The sequence below is a fragment of the Sardina pilchardus genome, chromosome 11, assembly GCF_963854185.1.
Source record: "Sardina pilchardus chromosome 11, fSarPil1.1, whole genome shotgun sequence".
In the NCBI taxonomy this organism is placed as follows: Eukaryota; Metazoa; Chordata; class Actinopteri; order Clupeiformes; family Clupeidae; genus Sardina; species Sardina pilchardus.
In genome coordinates, this window is record NC_085004.1 from 22,312,412 (window position 1) to 22,327,263 (window position 14,852).

At 39.2% G+C, this 14,852-nt stretch overlaps 3 protein-coding genes across 11 annotated transcripts in view; 1 reads left to right on the forward strand and 2 right to left on the reverse strand.

Moving 5' to 3' along the window:
• Positions 1 to 56: 56 nt before the first annotated feature.
• cenpn (centromere protein N) lies at positions 57 to 4,873 on the reverse strand. The gene is made up of 10 exons (XM_062549136.1): positions 4,563 to 4,873; positions 4,221 to 4,266; positions 3,967 to 4,026; positions 3,684 to 3,757; positions 3,190 to 3,363; positions 2,545 to 2,646; positions 2,305 to 2,359; positions 1,928 to 2,037; positions 1,464 to 1,590; positions 57 to 460 (listed from the first exon to the last, which is right to left on the reverse strand). The coding sequence occupies exons 1-10, from the start codon at positions 4,731 to 4,733 to the stop codon at positions 330 to 332; spliced, it is 1,050 nt and encodes a 349-aa protein (XP_062405120.1). The 5' UTR covers positions 4,734 to 4,873; the 3' UTR covers positions 57 to 329.
• Positions 4,874 to 5,336: 463 nt separating this feature from the next.
• cmc2 (C-x(9)-C motif containing 2) lies at positions 5,337 to 7,522 on the forward strand. 9 transcript variants are annotated; one of them, XM_062548955.1, is made up of 5 exons: positions 5,337 to 5,400; positions 5,776 to 5,864; positions 6,097 to 6,202; positions 6,317 to 6,388; positions 6,906 to 7,522. In XM_062548955.1, the coding sequence occupies exons 3-5, from the start codon at positions 6,122 to 6,124 to the stop codon at positions 6,984 to 6,986; spliced, it is 234 nt and encodes a 77-aa protein (XP_062404939.1). In that variant the 5' UTR covers positions 5,337 to 5,400; positions 5,776 to 5,864; positions 6,097 to 6,121; the 3' UTR covers positions 6,987 to 7,522. The 9 variants fall into 9 exon arrangements, with proteins under 9 accessions (XP_062404939.1, XP_062404949.1, XP_062404943.1 ...); XM_062548965.1 differs by having other exon boundaries at positions 5,350 to 5,400; positions 6,100 to 6,202; XM_062548959.1 differs by lacking the exon at positions 5,776 to 5,864 and adding an exon at positions 5,865 to 5,944 and having other exon boundaries at positions 5,353 to 5,400.
• Positions 7,523 to 9,181: 1,659 nt separating this feature from the next.
• The window catches only part of LOC134095745 (chromodomain Y-like protein 2), a 41,768-nt gene continuing 36,097 nt past the window's right edge, over positions 9,182 to 14,852 (reverse strand). The window contains exon 7 of the mRNA XM_062549414.1: positions 9,182 to 12,941. Coding sequence (XP_062405398.1) covers positions 12,783 to 12,941 — 159 coding nt within the window. The 3' untranslated portion in view covers positions 9,182 to 12,782. The remainder of the gene's footprint in view (positions 12,942 to 14,852) is intronic.

The following is a 14,852-nucleotide window of genomic DNA, read 5'->3' on the forward strand; positions in this document are numbered from 1 at the left end:
ACAATACATTAATCTGCATATGTAGGTACTCAACACAATGCATAACTCACTAGATATTTTGTTTAGAAACTTTATTTTAGATACACATAAAGAAATAAAAACGGATAAACATACATTTCTGAAATTAATACCTAGTAAAACGAAGAGAGAAAAAATCAGGACTTCCTCCACTGGAAAATCTCATCAGTCAAACCAATGTAGGACAATAAAATTATTATATAGTTAAAACACTAGTAGATAAACCACTGGAAACAGATCCAATTCTTATGATGGAGTGTGGTGCAAATCTACTCCAATAAGCACGTCTCACACACACCAACTTCCTGCTCTTAGACTTTTGGTCTAGAGTTCTGGGTGGTGGCGTTGTGTCCTTTGTCTGCTTTGTCTGTGATTACAAAGTAATTCCGACCTTTCTGAGTGATGGATGATAATAGTGGAGAGACTGGAGCTTCAGCAATACCTGTACCACAACAAAGCAAAAGTTCTGGTCAAGTGTTGTAGATGGGGGGTGGGGGTGGGATATTCCAAGTACGTGGTTTAGTGATAAACCAAGTGGTAAACCTCCTACAACAAGAGCCCTATGGAATTGTTTTGTAAGGCAAATTAAGCTATACAGTTATTCTATTAGGAGGTTTATCACTTACTCAGGTTTGTCACTAAACCACGTACATGGAATACCCCCAAGAGGGCTATACTACGAAACAAGGCAACTGGTTTACCCAGGTATCTTCAGGAGTTACCGCTGAGCTCAAAACACCACCACAATGAATAGATGTTTGGTGGCGTGTTATTTAAGAGATCAGCTGTTACCTGGATAAACTAGTAACCTCATGTCACAGTACTGCTCTCCAATATAGGAGAACAATATAGGAGTTTCTGCATTCCTCTTGTACAAGAAAAGGTGAGGTGATCACAAGTGCTAATGCCTCGGTCACTGGCCCTCTTGTGGTATGATATGAGTACTACAGGCTATTTGTTTGTGATGCAAGATGCACTAATAATGTATATGAGATACAGTAATGCATTCATACCATAAAACTGTTTGACAGTATGCCATCAGACACAAAACCTTTGATATTTTGATTGTTTGATATGACCTGATGATTTGGGTAAAAAATCTTATGATTATGATTCCTGCTTCGATGTAAGCTCATATTTATTGGCTGTTGTTCATATAACATGAATGGAGATGGTCTCTAAAGTCTACAGAGATGTAGCAAATCCAATTTCTACAGACCATGATTCATGATGTTTGAAGTGCTATGTCAAATATGATTGGAGGGTAATTTCACAAAGCAGTCAAGTAGGTTCAATCAAATAAATTATTCCAAGGGCATTGGTCATGTGATTTGCCAGTTTTTCCATCTTGATAAAAAAAAAAAAACACTCTTACTGGACAAGTTCTCATACAATAAATGCTCTGTCAGTGTATGTGTGACAGTCAGTGTAAGAGATGGCATTACCTGACGATACACAGTGACGTAAAGATTCTAGGAGGCTGGTGCTGGCAAACTGGACAACTGTTCTGAAGGGTTTCTCGCCATCAGAAAATGTGTCCATACCTCCACCACCTCTGAACCTGGTCTCCAACTGGAAATAAAAATGAAAAGAAGAAGAAATAAAAAAATTAAATGTACTGCTAAACTAAGCAACTGTCAATAACGACCAACATGTCATAATACCGTAATTTCCCTACAATTAGCTGTGGCTTATACATTGATTTTGCAAAATTTCTTCAGCTATGAGGTTAGTACACAGCGGCAGTTAATATTGTATCAATATGGTTTCGTTTCTTTTAACTTGCATAAAACGCTGTCCTGCGGTTTACACACAATGTGGCTAATACACAGGAAATTACTGTAGTCGGTTTCACAAGTTGCATAAATGTGGATGTGGAAAGGGAGAAAACAAATAGTGGATTAAGTACCGTGTATGTGGCAGTCTCCAGTTTAGGAATGTCTCCTTCACCGAATGCTTCACAGGCCACCTGCTGTCTTTTCTCAGCATGCTCTTTATGCTCCTTTTCAATATTGGGATCTAAAGAGACAGAAGACATAAAACATATCAATGCAAATCAGGAGATACAGTTAGTATATTATTCAGATTAAAAAACACATTTTAGTATTTCAATACCAATGCAATACAAGAAAGACAGCAACATCATGATATACAATTGAAGAAAGACAATAATATTAAAATACAATCACTTTAGTATTTAATTCCAGAACAGAAAAGTATGGATTACTATGCTGCAAGGTGCTTCCCTTCTAAAAGGCTTCTACAATGACACAGTTCCATACATACGTGCTACAGGAGAGTTCCTCTCCTGAAGAGGCCTTGGGTGATTTGTTGGAAATGACTATAAAGACAAACAAACAAAATGTATGATTATGACAATACAAAATCTGGTCAAACACACATCCGTCATAACAGCAAAGTGCTATTTACATAATGTGCCAAAGCACACCATTACATAGTCAAGAACAACAAAATATGCTGAATGCAAGCATTCACATAAACACCATAATATCAAGTTCACATTACCTGCTGGTAGTGGCCCATCAGTAAGTCCCTGACTGCATGAAGGCTTCGTCCACTCAGATGTGCATCTTTAATGGATCCATGTTTCGTGGCCAAAACCATGGCCTACAGTTGCAAAACATAACATATGTTACATTTTAAATGTAAAAATATGTAGCATCCGGTGAGTGAATCATACCAGATCAGTCTGGTTTTAGACTAATCCAGTATGACTGAAACAAGATTATTGTCTGCCTATATACTGTACATGTAATGTCGATTATGTTGTGTTGTTGCGGGCCCTTGAAACCAACATGCCATAAAAATTGTCAACCTTGGTGCCACGGTTCAGGTAGTTATTTAGGGGGAGAAAAAAAACATTTATTTAGTTTCCCTATAAAAGTCTAGTCAGTTTTACTAGCTAGCTCGACTTGCCACAGCCAACAGCTGATGCACCCAGGAAGCTACAGTGCTACACTGGAGACATGTACATGGGGGCTCATGGACAGGCCCACAGAGTGAAGTTCTGTTTTCATCTAAAATTAGTCTTGATCCATGTATGGGTAAACCAGCCCTAAATGTATTATAGTAAAGCTTGCAGAACAGTGTGGTGCAATGATTATGCTGTACATACAATAGCAGCCAAGAATATAATTTATGGTAAACTACCTGGTACAACAGTGGCTTGTGCTTTGAGCTCAAATTGGAGATGAAAACATATGGGGTCTGAAGATCATGCACCACATATGTAGGCTTAAAGTGATTAGGTTTGCTGAAGTTGTCTCCCCAGGCAATGCGTATCCAAACAGACCCATTGTCATGCTTCTTTATTTTGACTGAGACCTAAAGAAAGAAAAGCATGGGAGCAATCAAACGTTATGAGGACTGCCAGCAGCATCAGGAATTCATCACATTTGTACAGAGGTGGAAAGGTCCAACTTTGGTGAGTAAAAGTCAGAGCATGTATTGGTTCTACCTGTGCATTTAGCACAGGTGATCTCATCAATTAGCTCTACCTGAAGAGTTGTGCTAATTAGAATCAGCTGGTTTAAATGAATGGTCAGCACAGATATGTGGTATGACTTTTACTCACTGAAGCTGGAGTTTTCCACCTCTGCATTTGTAGGAATGTTTACATGGTCAACGCAAAATGTATTACTTACATTTCTGATCAGCTCTGCCAAGTGGGATTTGAACTGCTCCCTAAAACTAAGCAGGTCTACAGATATGGCATCATCTGAAAGTGTCCGTACGAAAGAGGAGATCTTGTTATGTGAGATAAACATCACTTGTGCTGAAAGCAACACTTGTAGAAACAAGATTTGAGATTATTAGCGAGATTTTCACGGAATGAATCAAGCGAGCCACCTAGAAAATTACTAATGCAGAAAGACTGTTTGCCTTTTGGTTGGTGTATCTTTGTGATGAAACAATAGTATGCCATACCGTCAGCATCAGTAAGATGACAGGCCCTCCAAGTTCCTAGTTTTGGATTGTCCATACAATCTGTTTTGATAAATGAATGGCAACGTTAAAGAGTTCATTATCATGACTGGTGAAAATTCACCTGAGGAGAGCGCCTCGCCGTCTCATAAGTAAACAGATAAACCCAGTGTAATTCATCTCAGTAACCTAATAAAGTGTTAAAGGTGTTTTTAAAAAGCTAATGGCATTGTTAACATGATTGATAATTCACTTACAGATCATCTCCAGTTCGCTCACATGCCTCATTGTCGATCCATTTTCCTATCAGACACATTACGTTGTAGTAAATGAATACACACACATAGGAAGGAATTGTATTCGATGGAAGGTGAGCAAACTGAACATGTAACAACGAAACATCTGCTACTAACGTTAACGTTACATGACCTTGTACGTTAGCTAGACTACTGATAAACATACACTGGCAGCTTCTAACAAGTCCTCTGGCTAACTAGCTGTGTGAGGTTTATTGTAGACAGTAATTGTTACGGAGAGATATTAACAATTCGTCTTGAAGCAAGGCCAAGTTGTTGTTAAAATAGAAACCCAAACCTTACCTCACATAGAGAAACAAGGTTTTCATGTAATATCCATTTTGATTGGGTGTAGTTCACAGATTGCTGTTGTGTTCTTGAAAGGTGGGCCCACTTTTTTAGCGTTTCTTCTAACTTTCCACTCGGTATTTTACGAAACGTTCGCTGTAAAAGGGTCCTTGCTACATCATCCATGCTAGGACTAGTGAAACACACATGCAACAATACACTAATTCATAATGTTAAACAATACTGAGATAAAACGTTGTTCAATCATAAGTCCAAACACAGAATAACAGCACCAACCAGACCAAACCGCCAAACAACCGCTCAAAACAACCAATCAGCAATCAAGATTTGCTTCTGACGAAACTTCCTCCTTTAGCCGAGTCCGCTGAAAATAGTAAGTGATGAAGTCTCTACTGCCGCCTGTTGGGTTGGAAGTAATAGATCTTTTTATGTTTTGTTTGTTTGTTTGTTTTGTCTCCAGATTTATCGAATAAGTGAGATTGATTTAGCCTACTTAGGTATATTTCTCTGTGCATACTGAATACATTATGCATTGAAAATTATTTTTTGACGTTTTACATAACTACCATTCTGTTGGGCTTGTAAAATGTTATTTCCTACAAAACATATCCTATCCATAATAAGCGCTTTCTATCTTGCTTTGGCCTTTTTAAAACCATAAAATAGCCAGGAACTTTCTGTTTATATCGCTCTGGGACCATCCTACTTATGTCACATGTCTACTACCGCGCTGGTCTACTGTAAACGTTAACAGTCAGTGATTGGCCACTCTTACTTCCGGGTTCCCATGCTTGCTTTATGCAAGGGTGAAATAAATGGCAGCGAGTCCTCTGTAAGACTTAACGTGGTTCTACCACACTATAATCTAACGTGACTTGTTTTCAGACAGTCAGACAGAACATATTTCGTTCTGCAGCTGTGGCATATGTAGTTGCGTATCGCAGCTATTCGGGTTGTTACTTTGTGGTTAATTCTGTTCAAAAGGTTTGTTCAATGTCATGCCCTAGCAATAGTAGGCTACATTTTCAAATAGAGTGATAGCCATAGCCATGGCTATTTTCCTGAACCGAATCGGTCTGTTGTAAATCCGTCGTATTAGGCTACATTTCCTGCACGTTACTGACTGTCTGAGAACCACGATTTGTCGCCTATAACATCTGGACAGTTCAGAGAGTAAACGTTAGCACTGTGTACACTGTTCTTGCAGACCTCACAACTTTACGTCATTGCATGACAACAGTGGAGTGATTGAGCTTCAGATCTGCTGTGACACAGTCCTCCCTTTCTTTCTTTCAGGTAAGTGCCTCAGAGGGGGAAAAGTTTCAACATGAGTGACGATGGAATGGGATGGGGAGGCGCTAGTATCCTTATTATAGGTAAACATAGAAAAGCTGCAGTGACCTTTGATTGTGTTCTTTATAAAGTCTTAATTCAGTGCTACCATAGAGTAAGGCTAATAATGATCTGTTCTGTTTCACTATAGTCAAAGAAGCACACCTTTTTTTGTTCAATGTGTTTAAACCCACAGCAGAGAAGTGAGACCTTAACTGAAAATGCACCCAGACCTGTCTCCTCACTTACACTCTGATGAGTGCAATGATTTAATCGCACAGCTTAGACAGTGTCACCAAGAGGTAATATACTCTCAAGCAATTGAAGACAGTGGTTTATGTGCACATTTTTCACATTTACACATTTAGAGTGTACTGATGTTTTGACTGAACTTTTTTTTCTCCTAATGTCCCCAGCATAATGTCATGCGCTTCTTTGGTACTTGTAATGACATGGATCGTGCCATGCGCCAATGTCTTAAAAAAGAGGTGAGGAACAAGCAGTGGTGCATTGAAGCATGGGATGTTATGTGCAACCCCCCACCCCAACCAACACACACTCATGCTAGTTACATGTTAATTCTTGTCATAAGTGACCTATCCTCGCTCGGAAAATCCAGGCCCTGACCCTGGTGATCTAGAAAGATTAAGAGTCAGGCCACGAATAATGTAATGGCCCAACACGAGGGGTGGCACCAAACACACATTTGAAAATATCTCTGCACGCAATTGGATAACACTACGGCCAATGTTTGCTCTGACTGATTCCGGACTTCGACGCACTACGACCAATGTCTACTGACTTCCAATGCTGCAGCGCTGTCGTCATATGTTTATTTCGCCTCTGGCCCGCCTAGATCAGATAAACCGATGTGATTGGTTTCCCCCAACGCAAGGGGCAAAAGTAACGTGTATCATTACATGCAGATGGCAGGCAAGAGACCACACATTTTTCATCTTTGTTTCTTAACACTAATGGTAGCACCACCCTTCATTCTGCTTGCAGTACCAGGTCAAGAGGGATCGAAGCAAAGCTCATGCAGCTGAGATGAAGGAGAGGCTGAAGACAGCCCCCAAGGAGTATTGAGGAGGGGTGTGCCGGCATGGAGCCACAGTTGAGACCATCCAAGCTGTGATATCCACTGAATGCAGGGTCTCTATGACCAGGCCGTTAGGAAGAGACTCACATAGCTCACTGAGCTCATGGTTTCTGGACTGACAAACGTGTGTGTGTGTGTGTGTGTGTGTGTGTGTGTGTGTGTGTGTGTGTGTGTGTGTGTATGTGTGTGTGTGTGAGTGTCTGTGTATGTGTGTGTGAGTGCACGTTTGATGATGTGAGTTTGGGTGTTGGACCCTCTCGGATGAAGAGAGAGCCTTCCTGCAGTTTCCCTGCTCAATGGAGCTTGTCAGAAGCAACAGGACATTTTGAATGTAGCACTGCTCCCTCTTGTCCAGGATTGTACTTGACCTAGGCTATATCTGGATTAATTTAAAGCTATTTTAAATTAACATTCTGTTGTTGGCTCAGTGCAGTATCGATCAGGGATGTTTATCCTGCTTGAAATGCAGTGTGATGACTTTGGGCAGTTCAGTAAAAAATAAAATAAACTCTTTTTTGTGTGAGTGTGTGTGTGGCCGAGAGGCACCAGCCTGTGAAATTTTGTGAAGATGCTCTTTCTTGAAGTGCTCAATAATCTTTGATATCTGTTTTCTGTTTTCGTGAAATGTCCAAGCACCTCTCTAAGCATAATAGATACAAATAATTATGTTTATTCAAGTACTTTCTGAACAGATATTTCAGGGCTCTATTTTGGCGATCGGAAACGCGGCGTAAAGTAGTGCAAAGCTTATTTTTATATTACACCCAGTCAGTGGCAGAACTTGTGCCGTGCACTCCACTATTATTAAACCTTGCGCTCAGGGATATGGCAGAAGGTATGGTCTGGCACATGATCCAAAAATTGCTACCTTATACCCTCTAAAAATCATTACGCCACTGACCTAGAAAAACCTGGTGGATTTTTATTCAATCATTCAAACATTATTGGGATAAGGGTTGCTTTTTTTCTGGCTTTATTCTTTATTGTAAGCCCTTGTCAATCAATAGTGACTGGCAAAATACTGATGCGCTGTTTGAAGTTGTACTGCTTGCTGTTAAAGGGAATGACAGATGTCATTGTCATTGGTTGAAAAGATCTTACGCCCAAAGCACACCCATGACTGATTAAGAAACAGAAGAGAAACCCCTTTGAAAAATACGCCACACGCTTGATAACAAAACCACCCCGGATGTGGAATGGCCTCACCCCTAATTGTATTTAAAGCTTTCCACCACTAACTAATGCGTTCCGATCGCCAAAATAGAGCCCAAAGTCTCCTTGTAATCATTAGCAGGTGATTACAAAGGGCTAACAGAGAAAAGATGCATCTAACCCATGCATTAAGTATCACATAAAGTATAACGGTAAGAGATAATGTTGTAGAATTATCATTATTAGTTTCATATACTGGTGCAGGATTTTCACCAATCTAAATGCCATTCTGAACTTGGGTGGAGAATTGTAATTGGCATTTCCAGCCTAATGCTGCCGGCTTAACATTCTGATCAAATTTGTCCACACATTGCACACAATTATATGCAAATTAGTGATGACGTTGAATCACTCGATGGAGTGAGCACAATGAAATCAAGCTGTTTGAATAAGTAAGACATCTTTGCAGTATTTCTCGGGAATACTGCTTGAAACACCAGATGGTGCAACAGGAGCATTGACGATAAGTGAAACTAACCATCCACTCCACTTCGAGTGCAGTAATAGTACATTGTGTTCTTGTAGACCCTACAAAATACAGCAGTGTCATTTTGCACTAGAAGATGACTATGTTGAATAACAATGAACTTTTGTGTGGTTCAGATTATGTTTAGAGATGACAGTTATTTTTGCTCTGCTCATCAATATGCAATACCAGTACATCATATTTCCTATCAGGCCATGTCTATGGCTTAGTCATTTCTGGAAGGAGGAAAGGCTGAGCAACAATGGAAAGAAATGGCATGGTAGTTTATAATGTATTTGAACAAGTGAAGTCTGTTGCTGTGTTCTCCTGGAAAGCTAGCATAGATGAGGCCACCAATGCAAAGGACAATCCTAACCAATCAATTACCATTAAAAAGGTCAATTTTGATTCGTGCATTTACAGTACATCTGGACATGTGGTCAAGTGTCTACTACATGTCCACTGAGTACAAAATCAACACACAGACCATGAATACATGTTAACTTTTTATTCTCTCAATGCAACCATCTCTCAAAACTAATGTGAAGACAGTGTTTTACAGATCCTACAGGAAACGACTTCTAAGGCACCCAGAAAATTTGAACTCAACTACATTGTGTTGTAGGAACTGTTCTCCCCTGGTGTTGCCAGGGGTACATCAAAAGATTCTTGAAGGGAATTTAACAAATTCATAAAAGCATTATAAGAAAGGTTGGCATGCAATAAATTATCCAAATGCAATACATGAAATTAATTCTGTTTTAAATAATACAGAGGAAATATTTCAACACAAGATTGACACATTAAACAACAACTAAAATCAACCAAAACACCAGAAGAATAAAGATTTTCCCCCAGTCAAGTAAATAGATGGGATTCTTTGTCAGTTTTGAACTTTTATATGTGCTGTCTTACAGAGGTACAATCAAAACAGTATGTCTCTTTACTTCTTGTTGACATTGTTGTTCTCCAATAATTTCATACAACATCAGTCGTTAGTGTGATGGTATGAAATGATGTTTGATATTATCCAGGATTTCATTAATGACACTCAAGGTTAAGAGGACAAAATCAGAAGTTTCTCATGATGGAATCTCTTGCCAGACAAATTCATTTTTTTCCATATCGCTACAGGTTGTCAATAATGATTACATACATTTTAAACTGTACACTGCATATCTTCCATGGGTCAGACAAATGGATGACAGATTTGGCAATGTTTGTTTTGTTTTTTAAATGTATGTAGTATGACAGCATACATTTACCAATCAATGACACTCCTCTCTAAGATTACAGTGATTGTACACAGGTACGTCCAGCAATTTGTATATGAAAAAGTTATCATCTTCATCGGACAGATGAATGTCTATGCTCGTTAAACACAGACTGTTAAGGTACATTTCACACACAGTTCACAAGCTGTTATTAACGCTTTCACATTCACTTAAAATAATTATCTGGGGTTATGTAGTCAAAAAGAAACTCAAATGTGCTTCAGGGAGAGTTAAATATTATGGCATTGTCGCCCCACAGGGATCACTGTTTAAAATCTTTAAATAAATAAAAAAATAAACTGTGCAACATTTCTACAATTGCTCACTATGCCTATACAAAAAAACACCAGAAATATAAAGTTTTGACGGTGACAATTATCTACAATATATTACATGCATAATTACACGATATAACAGCCTATACTATACTGTAAATGTACAGATTCATACCATAAACAGTATCAATATTGTAAAAATGCTCGCAAAAAAACTACATCTGCCATTGTATATAAACAAATATATAATATATTTATATATGTATACACATATATCCTGAAGACATGACATGCAGACAGAGTTACTTCTGCAGCACAACCACCATTACAACAAAGACACCCTAACTGATGACAAGTGTGGTGACACAATCTGATAACTTTGGGACGAAGAGGACATTATGTTTCTCTTGATACAAAAATACACAATCTTATGAACCAAAGTGAACGTATAGTTACTTGACCTAATTTTACACATGGATACAAACTATGCACAATGATTAGACCTTTGCCTCTCTTATATTTACACCACAAAGATTCAATTCAATCACACGCTTTAAAACGAAGAGCAAATATACACACTGTTCTCCAGGAAGCATCTTCTGGCAATAAATAAATAATAAAAATCTCCACCCCCTCAAGCTTTTCTCTGAGCTCAAATGTCTCCTCTGACAACCATCCTGTGTGGTGTTTATTGTCACTTTGGATATTTCAGTGCTTAAAATGTGCACTCTCCACACTGCCAAAACACAGTGCTGTCATCTCTGTTTGAACAGCTCTGACAGAATAGAATAGGAAGAACCACAAGTGCTGCATAATGAAGGTGGTGATGACGTGGTTTATGGGATGCTGCGATGCTGATGTGGCTCTTGGTACATCACAGCAGCACTAGTGAGTACTGTTGCCCACTGCATGTCATGTTCCTTTTGGTGATTATTTCATTAGCCTTAACAAATTATAAGGAGCACCATTTCAAAAGCAAACTCCACATATTTCATCGCCTCATCCTTCAGAAAACGTGGTGTATGATGTTTTTTAAGTAATGACTGAATGCATGAGAGTTTCAGCTTCAGCTCTTGAATCATTTTACAAAAAGAAACAAATGCATGTGTTCTCTGTCTCAGGTGCATTCACCCTTCATATGCAGAGTTGTATTTGTTAGTAGTGGCCTTTTCAATGATCCTTTAGTGCAAAGGGCATATCTAATGTCTACACACATACCAGTGTGAGCTGCATTGCACAGATATAGATGATCCTGACTGTTAACTAAGCTACACACACAAACATTGTGAAATAATGTTAATATTCAATTGTTTTCATCACACTGTTTGGATTTAATCCTTACAATAGGAAAACCTCTGAAAGTCACAACTCCCTTACCAAGTGGCTGAGCAGGATTCTACAGTTGGCTGAAAATAAATTATAAATAAAATGGCCTCATGCTATAATTAATCGTGTTTCTTGTTGCTTCTGTGGGCCAAAAAAAAAAACTTTTTTATAGTTGTAAAAAATGCTGTGGTGTGTATGGTTTGCAATACTGCCTCCCCTTGCGGCGAACGGTGCATAAGCTTTTAGAGAACTATAATTATGTTCAGTCACAGTTTCGATCCGCACAACAGTGAAGGTGAAATGCATTCTTGTCAAAAGCAACTGTGACCTGTGTCACCAACCTTTGGTTTATGATAAGACAATTTGTACATGATGTTACACACCTGGAGAGATTAAAAATCATTATCACAAAATTTTAGACTGATGAAAATCCACAATTTAAATATTGGACTGCTAATCAAGTAATCAAGGAGGAGCCCACCTAACATGGCTACCAGAGCAGTTTTACACTTCATTGCATTTTTTTGCATAACAAATAAATATGACAAAGGGCTTCATACATGAAGAAATTCAGCTTCTGTCGTAATCAACAACAACAACAAAAAATACATTTAAATTCAAAACATGGAGCCTGCTTCCTCTTGGTTCTAGAAGTGCTCTGAGATTTACTCCAGCCTTACGACCTTTAGATGACTGAATGACCTTCCACTGAGAGTAAGATGTACGCCAAACCATGACCCCTCATCTCCTCACGGGATGATCATACAGGTAGCTCAGTGATCCTGGACCTTCCTCCAAACTGAAGCTCTGGGACTGATGCAAAAGCACAACGGTGGCGACAACACTCAGAAAACCCAAAAGACCCAAAACAAGCCACACCGTGCACAGTACACATTAGAAACAGTGACAGGTCGGAACACATATCTCTCTCTTTCTCTCTCTCTCTCTCTCTCTCTCTCTCTCTCTCTCTCTCTCTCTCTCTCTCTCTCTCTCTCTCTCTCTCTCTCTCTCTCCCTGTCTCTTTCTGTCTTTTGTTGTGACCTTGACCAAGCCTTAAAATGAAAGAAAAAAATAAAACAAAATACGATCAAGACTGGTCAGGCTTTGTTTTGCTCTCAGGGCAGTGGGAAGGTCTACAGTCAATCACACACTCTCGCACTCTCACTCTCTCAGGATCACAAAGCCTTGACCAGCCCCTGTCTCCAGGGATGCAGGTCTGCAGCTGCTGGCTCAGGCCTCGTAACCTTTGTTCTGCAGGTAGTTGAAGAGTGCCTCCAGGCCCTTAGTGGAGCACCACAGCTGCTTCAGCATCTGACACTCCTTCTCATTGACGTCATCGAGAACGGACAGCAGGATGCTCCGCACCAGGCATTTGGACTCTTCCAGAACCTGCATCACACAGAGCATGTCATGGGTGAATAACTGTGACCCTTCACACGGCGAAACCAGTACCAAAATCAAAAGTGAAGCTATTGTGTTTTCATGACAGTCCATAACAGTCCACTTCCAAAACGTTTTTTTTTTTTTACATTTTAAATAGTGCTTGTGATGGTCATGATTACATGCTTTACAGTCTCCTGTGGAAACATTGCCTGTGTAATGTATTATTTTTTCTTATTGCTCTTTCTTTTTTAGAAAACAAAAGTAGCCAATAAGCCTAAATCCATGAATTAGCATGACCTTTACTGTTAAGATTGAGCATCAGTGGAGAGAGTTAGGTACACAGAGCATTGAGATCCCAGTTAGGATGATGACTTTACTTCTAAACACCATAGTACAACTTCAGAGAAACACCACCTGATTTTTGCTATTTCTTTTTATACTTAACTGCACCGCTATTTTAAGCTCTGAAATATTGAACATGTTGGTTTGCCTCAGAGTGTTTCAAAGGCACTGAGCCCAATTATCATTTCCACCTATCCACATTTAAACCAAATCCCTCCAGCTAAATGGCTCTACTTCTAGAGTATGACATGCTTCACACTAGTTTGTATTTTCCAGAGTGTGCAACTTTGGCTACACATTTACAACATGCAGATCTGCATGCAAATCACTGAGAGGCTTTGAGTGTGTGTGTGTGTGTGTGTGTGTGTGTGTGTGTGTGTGTGTGTGTGTGTATGTGTGTGTGTGTGTGTGTGTGTGTGTGTGTGTGTGTGTGTGTGTGTGTGTGTGTGTGTGTGTGTGTGTGTGTGTGTGTGTGCACGTGCGTGATTCTGTGTGTCTGTGTGCATCAGTGAACACCTAGCCCTCACTTTGAGCTTTGCATTCTCTGAACTGTGTGCTGTTAGCGTGAGGGGGCTTTTGTGCTTTCCTAGACATAAACCTGTCACAAAGCTTGAAGCAGACATATGAGCTTAAGACAGGGCTGCTAAATCCTCCTCCTCCTCATGAGTTTGGCCCAGACAATCCATCCTCTGTTCAGCTAATCAAGGTTCTGAGGCGCATTTCATTATCGCAGTCTGCACTGGATTAGGCAAGAACCAAATCCTTGTGAGTTGGAGGATGGACCACTTGTGGCTTCAGTAAAATATGATGTTTTGGATGAATGCTAGACTGGAGTTCATTTCAGACCATTTCGTCTTCTGATACTTCCACTTGCTATTTTTGACAGAAAATAAGGAGCAAAATAATGCTTAGCATTTTGTTGTGTTCAACAGGACATTTATATACAGTGAGGAGCACATGTATTTGATACCATGCTAAAACAGGAATATAAAATCATCATTTGACAATTGATCTTAATGCCTTAATTAAAAAATTGAGTAAAAATCAAACCACCAAGGACACCAATTTTCTTTGTGATTGAAGAATGTATCGTGAATAAACAAATGTTTTCCTTAAATGCTAAGGGAAGTTAGTATTTGACCCCCTATGTAACCCTATGGGAATTTAACACATAGGGTTAACATAGGGGCAGGCAGATTTTTATTTTTAAAGGCCAACTATTTCATGGATCCAGGATATTATGCATCCTGATAAAGTTCCCTTGGCCTTTGGAATTAAAATAGCCCCACATCATCACATACCCTTCACCATAGCTAGAGATTGGCATAGTGCTTTTTCCAGTAGGCCTATTAGCCTGTTTGATTTGCATTGAGCTCAATGAGCATCAAACAGGCTAATAGGCCTACATTAAGATCAATTGTCAAATGATGATTTTATATTCCTCTTTTTAGGCAACTTTAGCATGGTATCAAATACATTTTCTCCCCACTGTGTATATTTATATATATATAAATCCAACTTAAGGCAGATATATTACAAAACAGATTCAAAGAGATGACCATTTCTACAGCAATA

Coding starts and splice junctions, on each gene's coding strand:
- cenpn (XM_062549136.1), bottom strand. CDS start 4,733: ATGGATGATGTAGCAAGGACCCTTTTACAGCGAACGTTTCGTAAAATA. Junction 3,364..3,683: donor TGGCAGAGCTGATCAGAAAT/GTAAGTAATACA, acceptor TTCTTTCTTTAG/GTCTCAGTCAAAATAAAGAA. Junction 1,591..1,927: donor TGGAGACTGCCACATACACG/GTACTTAATCCA, acceptor TTTTATTTCCAG/TTGGAGACCAGGTTCAGAGG.
- cmc2 (XM_062548955.1), top strand. CDS start 6,122: ATGCACCCAGACCTGTCTCCTCACTTACACTCTGATGAGTGCAATGAT. Junction 6,203..6,316: donor TTAGACAGTGTCACCAAGAG/GTAATATACTCT, acceptor TAATGTCCCCAG/CATAATGTCATGCGCTTCTT. Junction 6,389..6,905: donor GCCAATGTCTTAAAAAAGAG/GTGAGGAACAAG, acceptor TTCTGCTTGCAG/TACCAGGTCAAGAGGGATCG.